Consider the following 22,175-nt stretch of genomic DNA (forward strand, 5'->3'; position numbering starts at 1 on the left):
GCAAGCAATGAGGTAGGTTAGGCTGATAGATAGCGAAAAGCTCAAGGGCTACCAGTGAGCCTCATGGCTTAGTAGGAATTTGACCCTGGGTTTCCTTACTCCTGTGTACACATGAGAACATGGCACATGGTACTTTGTAGTTCATTTTGTTTTTACTAAATAAGAAAACAAACCTATACTTTGGTTCAATATGGCAATAATTATACAATAATATTTTTGTTTAGTTTATAAGGTTTCTTTTTCACCTTTTGTTTTATACTACTGAATTATTAGTTTAACTTAATGTTTATTTAAGTTTAAACTTTGCTGCTGTGGGAAATTTTTATTATTGAGTAGTTTTATTGCTCTTTTCATAGCAGGTTATTTACCAGTTAATTGGATTTTTGTAACAAAACATGCTGCATAACATTTGCATAGTACATTTTTATGGAATGAGATACTGAGCATGTTATGACACCGGTTTACTATGGCATGTCGACTTCCATGGGCAAGATGTTATAAATATTTTACAGAAACTGCAATGTCATGGGGAAACTGTACGTATTCATGAGAAATGGCTTCCCTCGTCAATATTAGGGAATGCCCTTTGTTTTCGGATCAAATGGAAACTAGAAAATGCCCCAACAATAACATGAACAGGCAAGTTTCTTCTTGAACATTTCTGTTATTCCTGAAACTTCAATATCCACACCACAGTCATCTTATATAGATTGGCTCAGGATTTAATTGGTTCCATGACAACCATGGAGATGTCTCAACGTATCAGGGCCTTACACTCGTGGCAGATCACACTCTTGATCTGGTCTTTACTATATAATAGATTGGGAATGAACTGGTAGTGGGAGGAGTTACAATTACTCCTTCGTCATGGATGGCTTGTTAAAAGGTTAGGTTTGGAATGGTGGTGGGACTTCCCCTCTGTAGAAACAGGCGACTTTGCAGGGTAGTCTGCCCCTGAAACTGATAGAATCTGTGGGATTCCTGAATGCTCTGAGGGCATTAATAGCTGACCTCACTGATGCTCCTGTTGACTTCCTTGCCTCACTATGGAATGGTAAGATGGGTATTGGCAATCAACACAATCAGACCCTCCAAGTGTCCCTATTTTCCAGGGACATGATTTAGAGAAGCCATCCCAGTTTCTTATTTGATCCTGGAATATCCTACTTTTCCTTAGGATGTCCCTATTTTCACTGGAGAGTGTTGGAGGGTATGGAGTTAGCCAACCCCCAAGCTGTCTGAAGGCAATCCTGTATAGGGAAGTTTTTCTTCTTCTAATATTTATCGTTTTATTATGTTTTCATTTATGCTGGAAGCTGCCCAGAGTGGCTGGGGCAACCCAATAAAATGTGTGCGGGATATAAATAGCAAAATTATCATTATGGAACAGGACGTCCCTATTTTCATTGGATAAATGTTGGAGGGTATGTACAATCCCTCTCAAATGTGATATCCAGCATTGTGGTTCAGCTCCCTGGTTTTCCAGAGAGCTGTGGGTGATGGAACTGGTTGACTGACTACTTGAGCGCCAGACACGAGTATGACTGAGCACAGGAAGGGGAGACAAAGAAAGGGGAGAGGACAAAACTGTAAATTCAGCTGTGTTACAAAAATGAGAGGAACCTTATTTCTTTCATTGTGGAAAAATAATAATAATAATAAAATCTTCCCTCCTGGCTAGAAATTTCCTTAATTTCACTTTGCAAGCCTATTACTCTAAGCCCAGCAGCTCTGATATTGTGGGAACAGGACAGTCATGGCATCTTATATACACTCCTGCCTGTGTCTCCTATGCTGTTCCATTTCCTGGTTCTTGAGTCCATAAAATGGAGTCAAAACTATGCCAAGGAACTACAGGAAAGTGCATGATATATGTAGCGTACTAGAGCTGCACTTTCTCATACCTTTGACATTGTGGCCCAGTTTGACAGCCTGACCACTGCTTATACTGTTAAATAACAATGCAACCCCCCTGTTCTGCTTAGAAGTATGTTTTCCACCAAGATTCGCAGCTTGTCAGGTAGCTGTTTGGCAGTAACTGATCCCCTTGTTAATCCGCAGGTAATTACTGTAATGCCAATTGCTACAGGGTAAACTTTACACAGTAAAGAAAGGTAGGTGCTAATTACTCAGGAGTAATTACCCTTCTATATAACAGTTGTAGACTGCATGCAGTATTCTATCTAGTCAATCTAGCCTAAGACCACTGTGATCTTTGCTAAACTGCCCAGTAGCCACAGTGGCAGGTGGACATATAATTCTGCCGAGTTCAGCTGAAGGATACAATCATGCCATTAGTCAAGTCAGTTACTAGTTACATTTGTTCCAAAACATATCTCAAACATATACTGCTTGGTTCTTTCAAGCCCTTGGCTCTATAAGAAGCAAAAAAACCCCCAAACTCTATTTCCCTAGTTTATTCCCTGACCAACACAAAGTGGGGGTGCACATTTCAAAGGAACAGAGTGTTTTGCCATATTGCAGCAGCAGAGAACTTAAAACTTCTTTATGCTTCTTCAGTAAACTGGCCCTTTAACTCTGGTGCTCTACCGCTGAAGTTGAAGCTCATGGCCAGGTTCATGCTGTTTTAGGAAATTAGTTATCTATCCTTCCTACTGTCTTGAGAAATCATTGTTTTCAACCTGCTGATTATTATATTTTTTAATTGTCACAAGCTGCTTGAGCCGTGTAAATTAAGATTCCAGTTTCTTAATGTTATGTGGGAAAAACAGAATTTCTATAGAACAACCAAAGCAGTGATAATACATCTATATCTCGTATGACTCACCAGTCAGTGGTTCTTATGGAGTTCATGCAATATGCTAAATGCTTTCCCACCCCAATATGTCGAACTGTTCTGTAGCTTTCCCAAAAAAGCAAAAAAAGAAAAAAGCCCAAACCCTGCCCCTCTCACCCGTACAGCTAAGAAGGAGCACACTTAGCAGGGGCAGAAAATATTTGCAAACTGCATGCCCCCGTTTCAGGTCACTGCTAATATGGTGTTAAATTAGAAGCTCCTCTTACAAATTCAGACTTAGGGCACTTAAAAATAAAAGTTAATACTTCAAACAAATCCATTACCAGATAGCAGCTAAACTACTTTACTGCAATCCTGTCCTGGTATTGTTTGCATGTTCCAACTGTGTACGCCTCTCAGGCAATGCTTGTAACATTTCCTCTTCATGAATGATCATCTGTGCAACCAGCATAGAGGCATTATTCCAAGAAAATGTTAAAAGGGACAGAGAGAGATTAGGGGATGAAACTAAAGCTGAGCCTTAAAGTGAAAGGAAGCAATGGCTTTGACATACATTTTTATTTTGACGAGAGAAACAGACAATGACATGCCATATTGCAGGCTAATTTATATCTTCTTCTTTTTAAAAAGCCTTCTAAATAGCCTAAAATCAAGAAGAATGTGTTTTCTGGAAGGCCTTCGTGATTATTGCTGACAATGACTCACAACAACAACACTGTGATGCAATCAAAAAAGGTAACCTTTCCTTTGGTAGAGCAAACCTGTCATACAGTATTTTCACCAATGATGTGCTTTTTCCTTAAAGGAAGGCGGGGTTACAACTAAGTATCAGGGCAATAAAAAAGGGGGTCTTATGTCAGGGACATTAGAAGTCAGTTAACAAAAGTATATGTTCAGGCTGAGCTGAGAGGGCTCTCCCCCCCGCAAAGCATTTTAAGTCTGCTGAAATTGAACTGCTGGTTGCACAAAGAAGAAAGCAGACAGGCATTAGGAAGTTTAGATATAAACTCAAGAGCGAAAGAACATTTTCTTCAAGCTGGCCAGCAAGCCGAGTTTCAAGCAGCATGAATCCTCTACTCAGTACCTTGTTATTTTCACTGCTACTTCTTCTAACCCTCAGAATTCAGGAGCTTATAGAGGCTTGCAGCTGTGCCCCTGCACATCCACAGCAGCAAATCTGCGATTCGGCTTTAGGTGAGTCATAAAAACTATACACTTTTTATGCTGCCTGTAAGAAATCAAGTGACGCTAGATTAACTGTGGGCATACTTCTCTGCAAACCCTTTAGGGGCTCATATCCAATAATGGTTGTTTGGGACTCTGAAGAACTGGTTACACACAAAAAAGATTTCAAGAATAATATTACAAAAGCATCTGGAAGCAGTTGCTCCCATTTATTTTTGCTTTTCAGTTTTCTCTGCAATGATTTGTTGTAATTGGTGGCTGAAATCCTTTATGGGTTTTCTTCATGATGATTTTCTGAGCATTAGATTCTGACATTTAATATGTAGAATAATAAGGATGTGGGTTATATGTGTTCTGTGGAGGGCTTGTAGGCATTCTGTTTGTTACACTGCTTTCTAAATAGATATTAACATTCACTTATTTTTAAAGATAATCTGCTTTTTATCATTTTAAATCGAGAATGTATCATGTTCAAAACATGCTATTTAAAATTGTGTATGGCTGAACATTTCTGCAAAATACTCTATAGAGGCTAAGTATAAAATGCCTAGTTTTATTACTAAGTATTCGATCTATATTTTTAAAAAACTAAAGTTTTACAATTAGAGAATAGGATAGGAAAATGTGACTTTTGTAGTCTTTTCATTTTCAGCTTGAGCTGTGGCTAGTTAGCTTCCATCCAGAGTGAACAGTAAATGTAGAACATGAGTTTCTAAAATGTCACAAAATTAGCATCTCTATGGGATAGGCAATACCTTCTGCATACTGATTAATTGCTTTCATGTGCTGACAGAAAATCTTTGTAGCCATGACAAACTCTGCTTAAAACCATCAATTAAATTGTTTCTTAATCTGGCTGTGTTAAGTAATGTTTTCATTAAATTACGTACACCAGACATGACAACCTAGAATAATGTGAAGTATAGGAAAAAGTACCAGCTAGTGTTACTTCAGTTAAACAGCTGTTAAATGCGTAAAAGAAAGCAGTATTCAAAATGCATCTGATACAATTCTGGTGCATGACACTGCTCTGAAATGTGAAATATATTCGCACAGATATTGTGCTGATGACCAGTTTGAAACTAGGAAAGAAGACTCTGACACCCGACAGTGTTTAGTAGTACATTAAGCATCAATATAAGGGGGAGGATCCCTTTACACAATTCTTCAAATACCTTTTTCTAGGGTTTGAAAACCAAGCATGCAAAACACTAACTTGATCCAAGTGCATGCATTACTTAAAAGTAAACAAATATCTCAGTTGCTACAGTGGAGCAGAATGGAATGTTTAGTTACTTAACAGATTTAATTCTCGAAGTGCTTTATATGGGCAACTAAAAACATAACTGGGTGCATGTTTAATCTGGACTACTGAACCTTTACTTACTCAGACCTTTGGAGTGTTAATGTGACAGGTGGCTGGGGAAAGCAAAGACCATCCAGTTTTTCTAAACAGCATATATAACTACTGACTAATGTGGACTACAGAGAAAGATCTTATGCTTGCTATTATACCTACTAATAATAAACTCAGCTGGTGAATACTGGCAGGATTCTAGCCAAAATGGGGCCACTAAGAAACAAGAGGGATGTATCAACATTCTCGAAGAAACCTCAGAAGCTCAAAAATATTTAGCAAAAAGAATTGAAGGGGGCCAAAGCACACCCACTCAAAACAGACCAGTGAGAATTGAGCATGCTCAGTAGTCACATAATGCTGACTGAGGTGTAGTAGGAAAATGAGGAGGAGGGGATGGAATGCTGAACAGAAGCACTAAGCGCTGCAGCATTTTGTTGTAGGTCCTTCCTGTAAACCCATATTTCCGTATTCTGAAGTACACTTCGCAGCCATTGTCATTTATACTTAAGGCCAACGCTCAGAAAGCATATGGAAGAATGCCACCTATGAATTAGGTGCTCGCTTTTGAAGTATGGTCACAGAATTGTGAATGTTTCCTATACCCAGGGACTAATCTACTATGAAACAAATGAAGTTTCAGCTTCAGGGTTCCTAATCCTGGAGGGAGCGACTTTATTCATGTATGTATATAACATCTCCCTAATTTTTACCAGCCCCCCCACCAATAACTTGAAAACTACAAGGCATAGGAAATATTTATCCACACCAGTGACTTGTGGGATAATCCAGTATAGCAATTTTAATCAAAATCTGAGATATAGTAGTTATTTTTTTAAAAATTGTGGTGATCTATCATGGAACAACCCCATTGAAGAAGATAACAGTGGTTACCCAGCTCTCACTGCTGGTTGCAAAGGGGTCCCCACAACAGCTCAAACTTCAGCCCCCCCCCCAATGTAGTTCTACCACTGCCTATACCTGCTGCTCCCTTTTCCAAATCAAACATGAGAAGGAAACATGATAGAGGTTGATATTTGTAGAATTCTCTTAAGACATTATAACTACTGAAGGAGCTCCGGTTGATATACTATGAGGGATGGAAGTGATCATATGACTGCTCTTGTGTAGCTCTACTTTGCAAGAGTTGTGGGTTGTAAAAATTCAGAAATATCACTTCCATAGTCTGAACATCCTTTTTACAGAGCATGAAAAATTAGAGAATGATTACGAAAAACATGAAAAATAGTAGTAAGTCTGTGAATGCAGAATAGCATCTAAATATGATAAATTTTTAGCACCAGACTTTCACTTCTTTGAAAGTTCTTTACTATTTTTAGTTCTAGTTAAGTTATTAATAATTGTTAACTTCTTTATTGACTACTTTATAAAACTTTTATCTTGCCCTTCCAATGCATTTGCTTTGCTTACGTCAGCCATCTCAGAGGTCAGAAACATATACATATGTACATATGTACCTATTGTACATACAGACCACTGAAGAATGGTCAAAATGTGTTAGGCTTAGTTATACACAGTTTGTTTTGATCTTTTCAAATGAGTATTCATTGGTTATGTCAGTTTAATTTGTTTATATTTATAATATAAAGCTGCTTTATATACTAGTTTATACTACTCTATTATGTGGTATTTTAATGTTCAGTTTGCAGTTTCTTTATCCATTGGGATGTTAAGGGAATCTCACAGCACATAGTAAATCAATATAAAAAGAAGAAAAGAAAAAATTGTTATACTAAAGGGATATGAAAATTGTGTTAATGCTTCAGCTGTTCCTATCTTTTTTGCCGTTCCATTTCTGGTCCTTTTTATTAATTTTGCTCCTTTGAAAATTATATGTGAATGAAGGAGGGTATCCCAGGCACTGGTTAAATCAACAGACCGTACATGGGTGACCTTTGGCTAATTCAGAACCCTTACCATTCCCAAGATGAAACAAGAAGCACTTTCATTGTTGCATTTGTCTGTGTGATTAGTGGTTTAGCTGCTTTTGTTGCTTCAAGCTATGCCTAGTTTCGAAACATTCATAGCTACTAAGTAGGCCCAAGTAACTTGGAAGAAATAAACTGGTGTGCTGGAATTGAGAAATATCATGCGGGATGGTGGCAGAAAACAAGTGCATGATTCTTAAACATAAGTTTGTTTCAGTATATGGCACCAAAAATTCTATATTGGGCACACAGTAGACAATTATGTTATCTACTACACACTGTTTATATACCTTTATATGTGACCTTTCAAAATAACTTGACAAACTAGCTTCAAAGTAATAATTACTTTTCAGAACATGAGCATTATTTTTTACCTCCTACATCTTACCTCACACTTGATTCTACTCGGAAGTAAATTAGACTTTTAAGAGTTATTGAAAGAAATTGAGCCTACCTACTGAAAATTACAGATATTGAGCACTGTATTTGTGGCAAGAACCATCTTTGCTCAAAGTATATTTTAGGAGAGATTCCAGAATTCAGGTAAATGTGTCAAAGAAATCAGTAAGCACAAAAAATTAAGGAACCCACTGTGTGAGAACCTACACAAATGGGGAGGAAAACAGGGGTTCAGGTCAGCATACGAAGCTACAATATATAGCAAACAAAGTACAACAAATGTGTTCATCACAGTGTACCCACTATTACAAGGCATACAGTGCATACAAGCGGAACTTCAGACTTATCACAACAAATTCAATATAACAATTAGTAATATATATTCATATCGCCGGCACAAGGGAATTCTTGAAAGCGGCGGAGCAGCTGTAGCAACAGACAGGACTAGAAGCTGGTGATCCCAGTTTCGAAGAGAAACTCCTTCAATTGGCAAAATAAGAGAAAACTGTAGCAGCCCCAGCCAAACAATATAATATAAACTCTTCCTGACCATGAGAAGCAGCCATACAGATAGAAACTGCCCTACTTCCTCCACCCCACTATCAAGGCCTAACTGGATGTTTTTTAATCGACAGTAAGGAGAGAGAAGTTATATGCATCTTCCAAGTATCTATTTATATAAAATACTTAATATTTATGGAAACAGAATGTATGTCTTAGTTAGTGATGATGGATGCTTTCTATTCCTCACAGATATTCCTCACAGGCTCTCATAGAATTTCATGTTTAATCTGGCCCTCTTCCATGCTGATGAATTTAGCATAAAAATAATATAAAGTGTCTCAAAAGTGCAGTCCTTTGCATGCTTACTTCACTGTTCAGTGATGCTTACTCACATGTAAGTGTGAATAGAACTGCAACATTTATGCTCTTTGTGTACATGATGTTAGCTCTCCTGATGTTCTTATGATCAAGAGGACAAATGGAAGTAATATACCACCCCCCACTCCACCCTTAGCTAACCATAGCTTTGTACTGAAATATTGTGGGGGTTTTGCAAACTACCTAGAGGATTTCTAGACTCAAAAATGAGGTAATGGTGATGATAATATTAATAATAATGTGATGGTGATAATAAGCAGCTGCTGTAGCTGACACCTGTGGAATAATCAATATTTTCAAGACATTTTTGCTCAGCCTGTGAGGAACTGAGAGTTCTGAGTTGTTGTTTAGAACAGGAGCAGCTTGACCCCATGACCCCATACTGGAGAAGCAAGTTCCTTTGCAGCAACAACCTATGCCATAAGCTTGGATAGCTGGCCACACAACTGAATTCAAAGCCCTTAAAGAATAATTATCCAGCTTTCACGAGTGGCAGTATAGTTCTCCCTTCTATAATTCATGGCCACCAAGTAGCTAGGAGTTAATACTTTTTCTTTCTCTAAACCTTTATTAGGCATTACAGATATAGACCATCTTAAAACATCCATATAAAAAAATATATATATACAAAGAAGCATCCATATAATATATATATATACACTAACAGAAATGTATTAATACATAAATTCTACCTCCTGGACTTAAGATGTTGGCCATTCCTGCTTTAGGTCATCCATGGCTAGCCCAAGACATTTTGCCACCTGAGACAGAGAGCAAGTGGCAGAACTCCCTTGCCTGGTCATGCCAATTTGTATAATACTCAATACTGCCAGCAAAGTTGTTGTTGTTTTGCAGCTGAAGCAGAATATCCCACAACAGTCTACCCTACACTCTGGCAATATAAATACAGCAATAATACATTAAAAAACTAACAATATGCTGCCCTTTCAAAAAAATATCCTGCCTGAGATAGTCACCTCACTCTCCCTTATGGTAGGGCTAGCCTTGAGGCTCCTTCCTACAGGACATCTACATCATTGTTAAGTGCAGTGACTTATAAAGCTAGAAGGAGCTTACACATACCTTTTCTGCTGCATAATGCTAACTAACAGGCTTTTGCAAATGTCCTCATTTGCCACACAGCAAATTGTATTTTGTTTGCTCAAAGGAAGTGTGGTTTGGGGGCTATGGAAGCATGTTGGAAACATTTTAAAATTTCTTTTATAGACAAACTCATGAACCTCAATGAATAAGATCCCAGCGTCCTTGCCAGCGATTTTGTTATGAGTTCTGAAGCTCTGGAACTCATTAAAAAAAAACCCTACTGATGTATTAATCAGCAAACTTGGGTGATCCAGTATTTTACCACTGAAAGAATACGAAGTAGCTAATTTGTGTAATTATCACAGTTGATATTTCCAAATTGGCTACCATTCATCACACTAATGATGGCTGACTCCAGCTGAAATAAGAGAACAGCATACAGCTGAACACAAATTGGAAGAGACAACCCATACTGATACACAGGAGAGCAACTTCATCATTACAATTTTGGTTAACCAAATCTTTAGGGGTCTGTATTTTCTTCATGACTGCAAGACAGAAATATCTAGAGCGGGCTTTCTGCAATACTGCAGGACACAAAACAACATTCATTTCTTATACAGTGGTACCTCGAGTTACAAATGCCTCAGGTTACAAATGCCTCAGGTTACGAACTCTGCTAACCTGGAAGAGTTACCTCGAGTTGAGAACTTTGACCAGGAGGAGAATGGAAATCGTGTGCCGGCTGCGCAGCAGCAGCAAGAGGCCCCATTAGCAAAAGCACACCTCTAGTTAAGAACAGTTTCAGGTTAAGAACAGACTCCGGAATGAATTAAGTTCGTAACTAGAGGTACCACTGTAAAACTGTCAAAATAAAATTTAAAATACTGTGGCCCATAGGTGGGGTTTTCTCATCTAGTATGGTTTCTTTGAAAATGCATTACCCATCAGTAAAACTGCAGCTATGCACATCTTTCAGTTATATAAAATTATCCTCAGCGAAAGGGCAGCGGCGGCGGTGGGGGGACCGGGGAGAATTGACATGGTCCACCTCTCCTTTGTTGAGTTTGGCAGAATAGAGGGAGGAGCAAAATAGTTTTCAGACTGTTGGCTAGCCCAGGGAGCCCAGGGAACGGATGTCTGGCAGGCAGAAATAGCTACAGATTTCCCTCATTTATCTATCTCTTGTTGGTGATGTCCACATCAAACAGTAGATGATCAACCATCTACCTGAGGCTTGAGACTTAGGTAGGAATGGGCTGTGAATATTTTCTTATCAGTAGCCCAAAATTTCTTTCAAGAGGCCTTAGTATCCAATTCATTGGACACAAAAGTTGTTGGACATGATGGCACCCCTATGCTATCATCATATCAGGTAGATGAAAAATAACAGGAACTGCAGAAAAATTAGTGAGAGAGAAGGAGGTCTTAATCTTCTACCTGTTACCCCCCCCCCCAACGTTAAATACATCACATGACTACAATTTTTCTTCACTCCTTTGCTGTATGCAAGAGATGTTCGAGGGAGGATTAAGGTGTTAAGACCTTGCATGGGAAGGAAAGACTGAATCATCTCTTCCTAGTAAAGAGCTCCAGCACTTGTATGGGCAAAGAGCATAACACGTCTAGGAAGAAGAGCAACTATATACAAACATCCTTCAGAGCAGCAGTGCTGCTATGCTATTTGAAGGCTGCTATACATTGTTTACCTTGGGAACAGTTTCTTTGCCTAATAGTAGTGGGGTGGGGCAAGGACATCCATTTTCATCTGGTCACTGGTGGAAGGCAGCACAAAGAAGCTTGGACTGCACAGCACAGAAAGCTGAAATATATGTAGTTTACTGAGAGTGTGCAAATATGGGGGTACTTGGAGAGAAGTTTGCTTATTGCTACCAACTCATATTGAACTAATGCAAGAGCAAACCTGGGTTACAGCTTGTGGTTAGTGACTATAGAGCTTAACTATGAGAACTCCCAATTTGAACTTAATGCTATACCAAACCTTGGCTCATCTTGGGACAGCAGTACAAAGGACAGAGAAGGAGCGATGTAGCTATGAGCTCCCCTTAGGAGTCCACATATTCCCATTGTGAAGTCATGTGAACCAGCCTGATACAACATCAGTACTGCCTTAACAGAATTTGGTTGAAATATAGATGTAAGCACTTGCTATGTGAAATCATTACCATAGGAGAACTCTAGTCTTAATCACTTTCCTCTTCATATTAGCTGGGGGTGGGAAAGAGAAATAGACTGTACTAAATATAACAGCAGCTGTGCTTTATAGTACAAATAATATGTCACACTACAGAAAGAACAGGTGAATAAATTCTAAAATGTCTGTCTTGCTTTCATTTACTCGCAGTGATTCGAGCAAAGATTTCCAGTGAAAAAGTGATCGCATCAAGTGAAGACCCTCTTCATACTCACAAAATGATTCGATATGAAATCAAACAAATAAAGGTACATGAAAAAAACTTGTTTATTATGATGCTTAAATGCCACTGAATACTACTACTACTCCTGGTCAGTTTTATACTCAATTTCCAAAGTGCACATAAGGGTGCAACACATACTACTTATCTGGGCATAAATTCTGTTGAACTTCTGATCAGACATATATAAGATTGTGCTGTAATGTGATTTTATAGCTTCTGAAGTAATCATGTCTGATCCATGTTTCGGAGAAATATTTTTTGTATTGGAAGTTGTATTAGAAAACAACAAATGGAAAACCATAATTGTAAGTACTTGTGTTAGAAACAAGATTCAGGACAGATTCAAACACTTTGCTTTGCAGATTCTTGGAAACTAATTGGTAGCCAGTGCAGCTATGCCAGAATTGGGGTTATATGTTCAGCCTGACCTGCCCCAGTCAACAAGCTGGCTGCCAAATTCTTGCACCAGCTGCTTTTTGAACAGTCTTCAAAGGCAGCCCAACATATAACACATTACAAGATGTTACCAGAACATCAACAACAGTAGTTATATATATATATAGAGAGAGAGAGATTTATGTTATCAGATTCATTTTATACCACCACTGGTAGGTGCTTGAGAAAGCCTAGAATGAGATATTCCCCAACTATTCGGTTTAGGAATCTTAGGGTTACAATGGTTGATTCAGACTTTATGGGATTATACATTAAGAGTGGACACTGCATGGGTTTAGATGGCTCTTATGCATACTCTTGGCAGAAAAAGCTTTCTGAAAATATGTATGATGGAAAGAGAATCTGTCTAATCTACATTTGTCTCTAATTTCAAAGTCAGCAATAAGTGTAAAGGTGTCATTTGATTTTGATAATGAGTAGTTCTGTATAGCCAATATCCTGGTTCACCTGAAAGGTCAGGGTTGCAAGTCTGAGGATGCTCTTAGATCCAGCATTGTTCCTTGATACTCAGGTTGGGTCCACATCCAGAGGAACCTTTCATCAGCTTCAACAGCTTCTCTAGCTGCATCCTTTCTTTCTCTTTTGCTAGTGGCAGAAGGAAAACTTGGGGGGGGGGGGAATCCCATTGAACACAGAATAGAACATATTTCATGGTGTAGCTGGCAGTAGAGAAGTCTTTTCCACCTGTATTGCATCTGGGGAATTCCATTTAGGGCAGTTATGAGGCTGGAGGAGCCTTGTGGTTATGATATTTGCAAGACCAATTCCTCCCATATCTGCGCTGACTTCAACACGTGCTTTGTGACAGTTTGTACTGGCAAACACTTAAGCACCCACATATCATATTTGTTTGGATGAGTTCAGCAGAGAGCACTGCTACTGATGAACACATTTTATTAGGAAAAAAATCAAGATACATAAACTTTTGAGTGGAAGAGCAAAATTTGTGCTTTGACTTAAATGGTACTGTAAAGACATAGCTGTCTTACATGTTAGAATATTTATAGACCTGAGACATTCCTTTATAGTTTCCATCCCTTGTAAATGGTAATAAAATATAAATGTGCAAAGATAAGACTAGATAATTTTTTAAAAAGTAAACTTCATTTGGATAGATAAAATTCACTTGTGCTATGTTGCGATGGTTGGCCTAAATTTAGATCTGTTACTATGTTTTTTAAAGAAACCTTTCTGTTCAGCATTTAAACTTCAGATACATTTTTTTTAGCAATATTTTGAATTTATAGCTGTTTACAGTTGCCAACACTTAACACAATATAATAATGGGAACTCATTTACAGTTGCATTTAATCAACAATTACTGATGGAAGTCATTTAGAAGGCGCATTTCATGATTTCCTTTCAAAAATAATATACATAGGCTTTTTGTGTGCATTGTTTAAGAAAGAATTATGACATTCAGGGGTAGGCAACATGGTGCCTTCCACATGTCTTTGGATTATAATTTGATCATCCCTAGCCAGTTATTGGAAAAGATGGAATTTGTAGTTCTAGTAACTTGCCCGAATACTTTCCACGTGAGCATTGGACAATAGGAAACTAAAATAATGCTATCAAGAACAGAGGCTCAGCATATAGGAAGGCCAAAACTGAATATGTCACTTTTCTGAAATTCATACTAAAAACAGGGTTTAATACAACACTAGAACTCAGCCTTACAAAACTGCCAGGCTAATCAAGCAAATATTTGTGTGAAAATTATTTATGTTAAATGTTGTGGTTTATTCATGGTTCTGTTGCTATGCAAAGTAGAATTTCTAAACTATATGACTAAACATTTAACTGCAGCCTTGGCTAATGGCTTGATTAGCCTCCAATTTATAACTGAGGAGCAAGCTAAAGGGGAGAGGTTCCTACTCTGCTCTCCCCTAGCCCTCCAAGAGCAGGAGTGCCAATGTGAATAAAATATTGTGGGGGTCCAGGTAAGCCCTTCTCCGGATAATTGATCCCATGATGTGGCACACACACACAATTTGAATGGGAATGCCCATCAACTTTTGGGAAGCATGGTCCCCTCAAATATTTTATTGTGGGGGCCAAAGCCCCCACAGCCCTTAGGAGTTGGCTACCCTGTGGACAGGAGTTTGCACATACTGGCTAGTCAAGCCACAAAGCTGGACAATCTTATCTAGCTGTACTGCCACCCACCATACCAGCAAGGTTTCAATTGTAACCTCACAAAAAATCTTATTCACAACACTTTTTCCTTCCTTTTTCCTAATACAGATGTTCAAAGGATTTGAAAAGTTGAAAGATGTTCAATATGTCTTCACACCTTTCGATTCCTCTCTTTGTGGGGTGAAATTAGAAGCTAACAACAAGAAGCAATATCTCCTTACAGGTACGGTACAGAGAAACCAAGGCAGTACACAAAATATATATTACAGTACCATGGCCAGTGGGAATCAAGAGCTTATTATGCTATTTAACAGTATAAATACTGGAGCCCATATAAAGCCAAAGTTTGGACTGTGCTGCTGTGGAAAACTTGAGTAAGTAATATGATACCAAATTAAAACATTGCGCTCTTGTGGTTGTTCCATCAGCGCAAGCATTTCTGCTTGGCAGACAGTATGAACCCCCCTCTACCTGTTTTTATGGGAATTCTTGTGACTCTCCAGCATGGATCTGGGGAAGCCATAGTGGGATGAGAGGGTAGGAAAGGCCCCCTTGTGCTGGCTTCCAATAGCATGCAGAATTAGTGGAATCTGGGCCAATAGGCCCCTGCACCACCAGGCCCAGACAGAGGGTGGAGCCATATGGGCCACTTGGCCCGGACCTCCGATTCCAAAGGGGGCCTCGGTCAGCCTATTCACAATCACTGGGGCTTTATATGCAGATACTGTTCAAGCCTTGAAATAAAATTATTTGTCATCATAACTTTTGTTTATAAAGGGAAAGGTAAAGGTACCCCTGCCCATACGGGCCAGTCTTGACAGACTCTAGGGTTGTGCGCCCATCTCACTCAAAGAGGCCGGGGGCCAGCGCTGTCCGAAGACACTTCCGGGTCACGTGGCCAGCGTGACATCGCTGCTCTGGCGAGCCAGAGCCGCACACGGAAACGCTGTTTACCTTCCCGCTAGTAAGCGGTCCCTATTTATCTACTTGCCCCCGGGGGTGCTTTCGAACTGCTAGGTTGGCAGGCGCTGGGACCGAACAGCGGGATCGCACCCCGCCACGGGGATTCGAACCGCTGACCTTGCGATCGGCAAGCCCTAGGCGCTGAGGCTTTAACCCACAGCACCACCCGCGTCCCTAAAGTATATAAACTTTTGTTTATATACTTATTTATAAGACTACAGTTATCCCCAGGGTAAAAAAGGGGGGGCACATTATCTACCTGGCCCGGGCCTCTGCCTGGCTCTGCAAGGCCCTGTGCACCACCACCCAAACAGCAGATTGGGCTAATTGGGAAAACCTCCCAGAGTAGATGGCAGTGGGTTTAGGATGACAAGTTCTGTTGCACTTGTCTGCATATGCAGTGATTTAGTTGGATACAACCCAGAGAAATTTCTGTTACAATTGTGCCCCTTGTTTTAATTCAAAAAGTTGTCCTTCTTGCCATTTCAGATATGGAGACAAATTTGTAAACTACAGTACTAAATAAAATTTTAAAACTCAGAAAAGTCTGAACTGTGCCATTACCTCCAATAGTGGCTATCACCGTGTCCAGGCCTGTGCAAGAGGGAGGTAGCCAGGTACACTTGCCCCAGATCTACCAGGCTTGTAATTCTGTCAAAAAACGAGATCAGGTTAGTCTGACATGACTTATTTTTCAGAAATCCATGCTGACTATTGGTGATCACAGCATTCCTTTCTAGGTGCTCACAGATTGTTTGCTTAATGATCTGCTCCAGAATCTTCCCTGGTATTGATGTCAGACTGACTGGGTGGTATCTGTTTGACCTTATGCTCTTGGCTGAGTTTGACATCCAACAAATATCCGGGTAATTGAAGTCCCCCATTACTACTATCTCCCTTCCTTTTGCATGCTTGGCCATCTGTTCCAGGAAGGCATCATCTATGTCCTCCGTTTGGCTTGGGGATCTATAGTAAACTCCCACAAGTGGGTAAGTGTAGTAAGCCTGGTAGATCACCAATAGTCAGCATGGATTTCTGAAAAATAAGTCATGTCAGACTAACCTGATCTCATTTTTTGACAGAATTACAAGCCTGGTAGATGAAGGGAACGCAGTGGATGTAGCCTACCTTGATTTCAGCAAGGCATTTGACAAGGTGCCCCATGATATTCTTGTAAAGAAGCTGGTAAAATGCGGTCTTGACTATGCTACCACTCAGTGGAATTGTAACTGGCTGACTGACTGGACCCAAAGGGTGCTCATCAATGGTTCCTCTTCATCCTGGAGAAGAGTGACTAGTGGGGTGCCACAGGGTTCTGTCTTGGGCCCGGTCTTATTCAACATCTTTATCAACGACTTGGATGATGGACTCAAGAGCATCCTGATCAAATTTGCAGATGACACCAAACTGGGAGGGGTGGCAGGATCACACTTCAAAACGACCTTGACAGATTAGAGAACTGGGCCAAAACAAACAAGATGAATTTTAACAGGGAGAAATGTAAAGTATTGAACTTGGGCAAAAAAAATGAGAGGCACAAATACAAGATGGGTGACACCTGGCTTGAGAGCAGTACATGTGAAAAGGATCTAGGAGTCTTGGTTGACCACAAACTTGACATGAGCCAACAGTGTGACGCGGCAGCTAAAAAAGCCAATGCAATTCTGGGCTGCATCAATAGGAGTATAGCATCTAGATCAAGGGAAGTAATAGTGCCACTGTATTCTGCTCTGGTCAGACCTCACCTGGAGTACTGTGTCCAGTTCTGGGCACCACAGTTCAAGAAGGACACTGACAAACTGGAACGTGTCCAGAGGAGGGCAACCAAAATGGTCAAAAGCCTGGAAACGATGCCTTATGAGGAACGGCTAAGGGAGCTGGGCATGTTTAGCCTGGAGAAGAGGAGGTTAAGGGGTGATATGATAGCCATGTTCAAATATATAAAAGGATGTCACATAGAGGAGGGAGAAAGGTTGTTTTCTGCTGCTCCAGAGGAGCGGACACGGAGCAATGGATCCAAACTACAAGAAAGAAGATTCCACCTAAACATTAGGAAGACCTTCCTGACAGTAAGAGCTGTTTGACAGTGGAATTTGCTGCCAAGGAGTGTGGTGGAGTCTCCTTCTTTGGAGGTCTTTAAGCAGAGGCTTGACAACCATATGTCAGGAGTGCTCTGATGGTGTTTCCTGCTTGGCAGGGGGTTGGACTCGATGACCCTTGTGGTCTCTTCCAACTCTATGATTCTATGCCTTGGAGGACTAAGCCAGCTAACAGACTGGCTGCTTTTTGCTTAAGTTTATAACTTTATTCTAACAGGACTCCTGCCCTGGGCTTCAGACAAGCTCCGCATTGGCCTATGTCTATCTATTTGCGATATGTGACCCCCCCCCCCCAAAAAAACCCCAGTAGTTTCTAGCAGGCAAGGTATACAGAAGAACAGTAGTTTGTAGTTAGGGCATCTAAGAGAGGATAGAAATTTAAATAAATAACAACAATAAAAACAGTATCCTGAAGGAGACTCAGGATGGATCAGTGTTATTCCATTTAATGGTGGGCTTACACAGCAACATTTCCTTGCAGGCTCCATGTATTTATTCATTATGTTAAAAAAAAAATTACTTCAGCAAATCTCAGGGTGACATTCACAAGTACAGTGGTACCTCGGGTTACATACGCTTCAGGTTACATACGCTTCAGGTTACAGACTCCGCTAATCCAGAAATAGTACCTCGGGTTAAGAACTTTGCTTCAGGATGAGAACAGAAATCGTGCTCCGGTGGTGCAGCAGCAGCAGGAGGCCCCATTAGCTAAAGTGGTTTTCAGGTTAAGAACAGTTTCAGGTTAAGAACAGACCTCCGGAACGAATTAAGTACTTAACCCGAGGTACCACTGTAACTGAAGTTAAAAAGTAAACCACATCATTGATGTGGATTGTATCTTTAGTGTTGGGAATGCAATTCTGAATCCTGTGTTTTGATGTTTACTCCAATGCAGGACAGATTTTAGATGACGGTAAAGTTCTTATCCATTTGTGCAATTACATTGAACCATGGGATGACCTTACCTTCTCTCAAAAGAAAAGCCTAAATCAGAGATATCAAATGGGCTGTGGATGTAAAGTAAGTATACCTTACCCATTGGAGTATCATTGCTCTTTCAGACCTATAGCACAAGAAAGGTTGAGCAAGGCAATCTCTTTCATTTGAGTATTTGTTTGAACTGATACGCCCAGGCAGCCAACAAGGTGCCCACCAGCAGTTGTTGGGACTACAATTCCCATCAGCCCGAACCAGCTTGGCCAGTGATCCAGAGGGATGGAGGTTGTCATCAAACAATATGTGAAAATCCTATGTTGGCTACCCTGGAATTAGCCTTCTTTGGCCTGCCTTTTCTCATTAAAACTAATATGGGATGCATTCTGACTTGAAGGAAAGTATACACACTTGTGTGTTATACTTTCCCACATCAAGCTGCCTTGGCTTGGGTGATTCTTGTTAACCTGCCATATCTAGCACAACTTTTCTTTGTATTTCCATCTGATCTCCTTGACAATTTTCTCACCAGTGCTAGATACTGCTGGTGAGAATTAGATGAATAGGCCATGTTTTACATGAAAATATATGTTTATCATAAAAACGGCGCATGCACTCAAGGCTGGTTCCCGTATTTCATGTGCATAATGTAGAAATCTGTCCTAAAGATACATGTGCAACATCAATACAAACTTCATGACTCTAAGGGTCAGACTACATGTTTAGCTTAAGGTGAAATGTGCAGTTAAATTTCTTGGGGTTTTTTTACAATCTTAGGAGGCCTCACTGCAATACACTGGGAAGTTTATCCCTTCCCTCCCCAGTTACAACTCACCCCACCCACTGTGTGACTAGTAAAGGGTTAGCTGCTGTTATTGTTTTTAAGTACCTGTTGTCACTAATGGGACCTTTTGTGAAGCCACACAACAATTTTGGGAGGGTGTCTGTGGCTAGGAAAGAAGGGAAAGCAAGAGACATAGGGCTTTTTCACCTTTACTTTTCCTTCACTCTTTCCAGGCACTGTTCACACTTTAAAGGTCTATGTCTGAGCACCCTTTTGTTCCCCCTCTGGAGCTTTCCCTGAAAAAATCCACTCTTTAAAGCTCAACTGGAGCAAATGGCAATTTGCGGAACATCTGAATTGATGTTTGCTCCGACTGAGTGCTAAAGAGCGGGTTTTCACAGGGAAAGCTCCAAGTAAAAAACAAACTAACCCACACACACTTGGACAAGAAGCTTTTAAGTGCAGCCTTTGCCGGGAAAGAGCTGAGCAATAAATAAGTATAGATAAGGTCATAGCAGCATATCATTAACAGAGCATAATATGTAGTCTGACCATAAGAACAACTTGCGCAAATAATGTTTTTATGATGTTTTGAAAAGTTTTTATTTTACTTTTCACTGTGTTTAACCAATTCCCATTAATTCTTCTTCCTCTTCCTCCTCCTCCTCTTCATACTAATAATATTTAAAAGAAGGTAACATCTCACAGGAAACAAAATGTGCAGTCAAATATATATTAAGTTGGTCAATATTGTCTTGTGATCTATGTTGAAGGAATGCATTCATTTTGGGATATTAATGTACTTTTCCATGTTTAGATTTCTACCTGCTACATGGTACCCTGCTCCATCTCTACACCAAATGAATGCCTGTGGACAGACTGGCTGATAGAGAGGAAGCTGTATGGTCATCAAGCAAAGCATTACGCCTGTATCAAACGCAGTGATGGAACATGCAGTTGGTATCGGGGTGGCCCTCCTCCAGAAAAAGATTTTGTTGACATCAGTGAACCATGAATCATGTAATTTCTTTCAAAGCCCCAGGGGGTTAAGTCCATCCGACGCTGTGCGCTCACTGCTGCTTTGAACTTCCAACAACTGTCTCTTGCTTAGAAACAAAAGCAAATTGTGCTGTGCAAATAAAGTACAGAGGTTGTAGAATTGGCATCCAGTCAAGAAGAGAAATGAATCTCCTGGAGGTAGCACTCCTTGATAAAACTTTAGAGAGCAACTATGTGGAAGCACTTCTTTGTTCTTTAATAATAACAATAACAATAACAATAATTCTGTTTTTGAAATCAAAATGAATGTAACCATATAAAACGAGATTCATCAAAATTTGGACTCCTGTTAATAGGATGAATTTACTCTGTTTTATTTCAAAATAGTACTTCTGAAAAAAATGGAGTAGCATGAGACATAAGAGCTTCGACAGTATGTATATTATTACAGTCTGCTGTAAAAAGTCTGATGAAAGAATATTTTTCCCATTTCAGATTATTCAAGTTAAATGTTTTGTGAGTGCCATTTAAAATGTTCTACTTCACTCTTCTGTATGCTACTTACTATGTCTCATCTAGCCTTATCTTTGTCTTGAAGGATTTGTTCATAACACATACTTGATAATCAAAACAGATCCAGTGTAGCAGTCCAATCAATTGGAATATACTCTAAAACAGAAACTAAGGCTGATTATTGTATTACACAAGTATTATGACATTCGCATCCCCGGAATGAACACCATGACATTAACAGGCCAAGTAAACCAACTTCATACATCTTAGAAAAAGACATTTTTCTTCTAGTGGTCTGAGATGTATGCGGTTCTCAAGTCTTGCTAACTTATGCACAAACAAGCAAAATGAAGGGAGCAAAACATGGACAAAAGAGAAAGATGGATGAATTGATCCTAGGGCATGAAATGCAAGTGCCTCTTGAAGTATTGTAGGGCATTTCCAGAGGAGGCTCGATAGAGTTTGAGAACCTTTAGCTTAGACTGAAACACAAAGCTAGGATGATATGCTGGCCTCACACATGGGATGAAAGTATCATGATCATCACTACTTCAGTAATTATAGCTGTCCAGATGCAGTGCCTGGAACTTAAGTATTGAAATATGATGGGACAAATAAAGGACAGCTCAGGTATAACGGCCTCTACTGAGTATGCAATTTCCTGGTTTCTTCATACAAAATAGTTCTACATTCATAGAATCTTAGAACTGTAAGGAATCCTGAGAGTCCTCTAGTCCAGCCCCTTCCAATGCAGTAATCTCAACTAAAGCATCCATGACAGGTGGCCATACGACCTCTGCTAAAAACCTCCAATGAAAGAGTATCCACAGCCTCCGGAGGGAGTCTGTTTCACTGTAGAACAGCCCTTACCCTCAGAAAGTTCTTCCTGGTGTTTAGCCAGAATCTCTTTTCTTGTAACTTGAAGCAACTGGTTCGGGTCCTAACTTCTGGAGCAGGCGATTAAAGAGGTGCTAACCTTCTAATGATATCCCTTGATGGTGATCTGGCCGCTGACCTGCTTGTAGTTCCTAATTATTGATACCTATTTTCTGTCCACCACTGTTTTACAGCAGAATTTGCACAGACTGCAGCTCAGTAATACAACATCTGCCCTGCATGCAAAAGGTCCCAGGTTCAATTCCCAGCATCCAGAGGCAGCTAAGCAAAGGCTCCTGCATGATACGGTACAGAGATGTTACCAGCCAGAGTACACAACGCTGAGCTAGATGGTCTGATTCAGTATAAAACAACTTCCTATGACCTATGCATTCACCCCA

The 22,175-nt window shown here is 39.9% G+C and overlaps 2 protein-coding genes across 2 annotated transcripts in view; one reads left to right on the forward strand and one right to left on the reverse strand.

Moving 5' to 3' along the window:
* Positions 1-22,175, reverse strand: part of SYN2 (synapsin II) — a 141,884-nt gene that overhangs the window by 43,102 nt on the left and 76,607 nt on the right. The gene's annotated exons all lie outside the window — the stretch shown is intronic.
* Positions 3,584-21,060, forward strand: TIMP4 (TIMP metallopeptidase inhibitor 4). The gene is made up of 5 exons (XM_083429253.1): positions 3,584-3,952; positions 11,940-12,037; positions 14,716-14,830; positions 18,565-18,689; positions 20,204-21,060. The coding sequence occupies exons 1-5, from the start codon at positions 3,823-3,825 to the stop codon at positions 20,399-20,401; spliced, it is 666 nt and encodes a 221-aa protein (XP_083285379.1). The 5' UTR covers positions 3,584-3,822; the 3' UTR covers positions 20,402-21,060.

This window comes from Podarcis tiliguerta (genome assembly GCF_965153285.1).
Source record: "Podarcis tiliguerta genome assembly, chromosome: 2".
In the NCBI taxonomy this organism is placed as follows: Eukaryota; Metazoa; Chordata; class Lepidosauria; order Squamata; family Lacertidae; genus Podarcis; species Podarcis tiliguerta.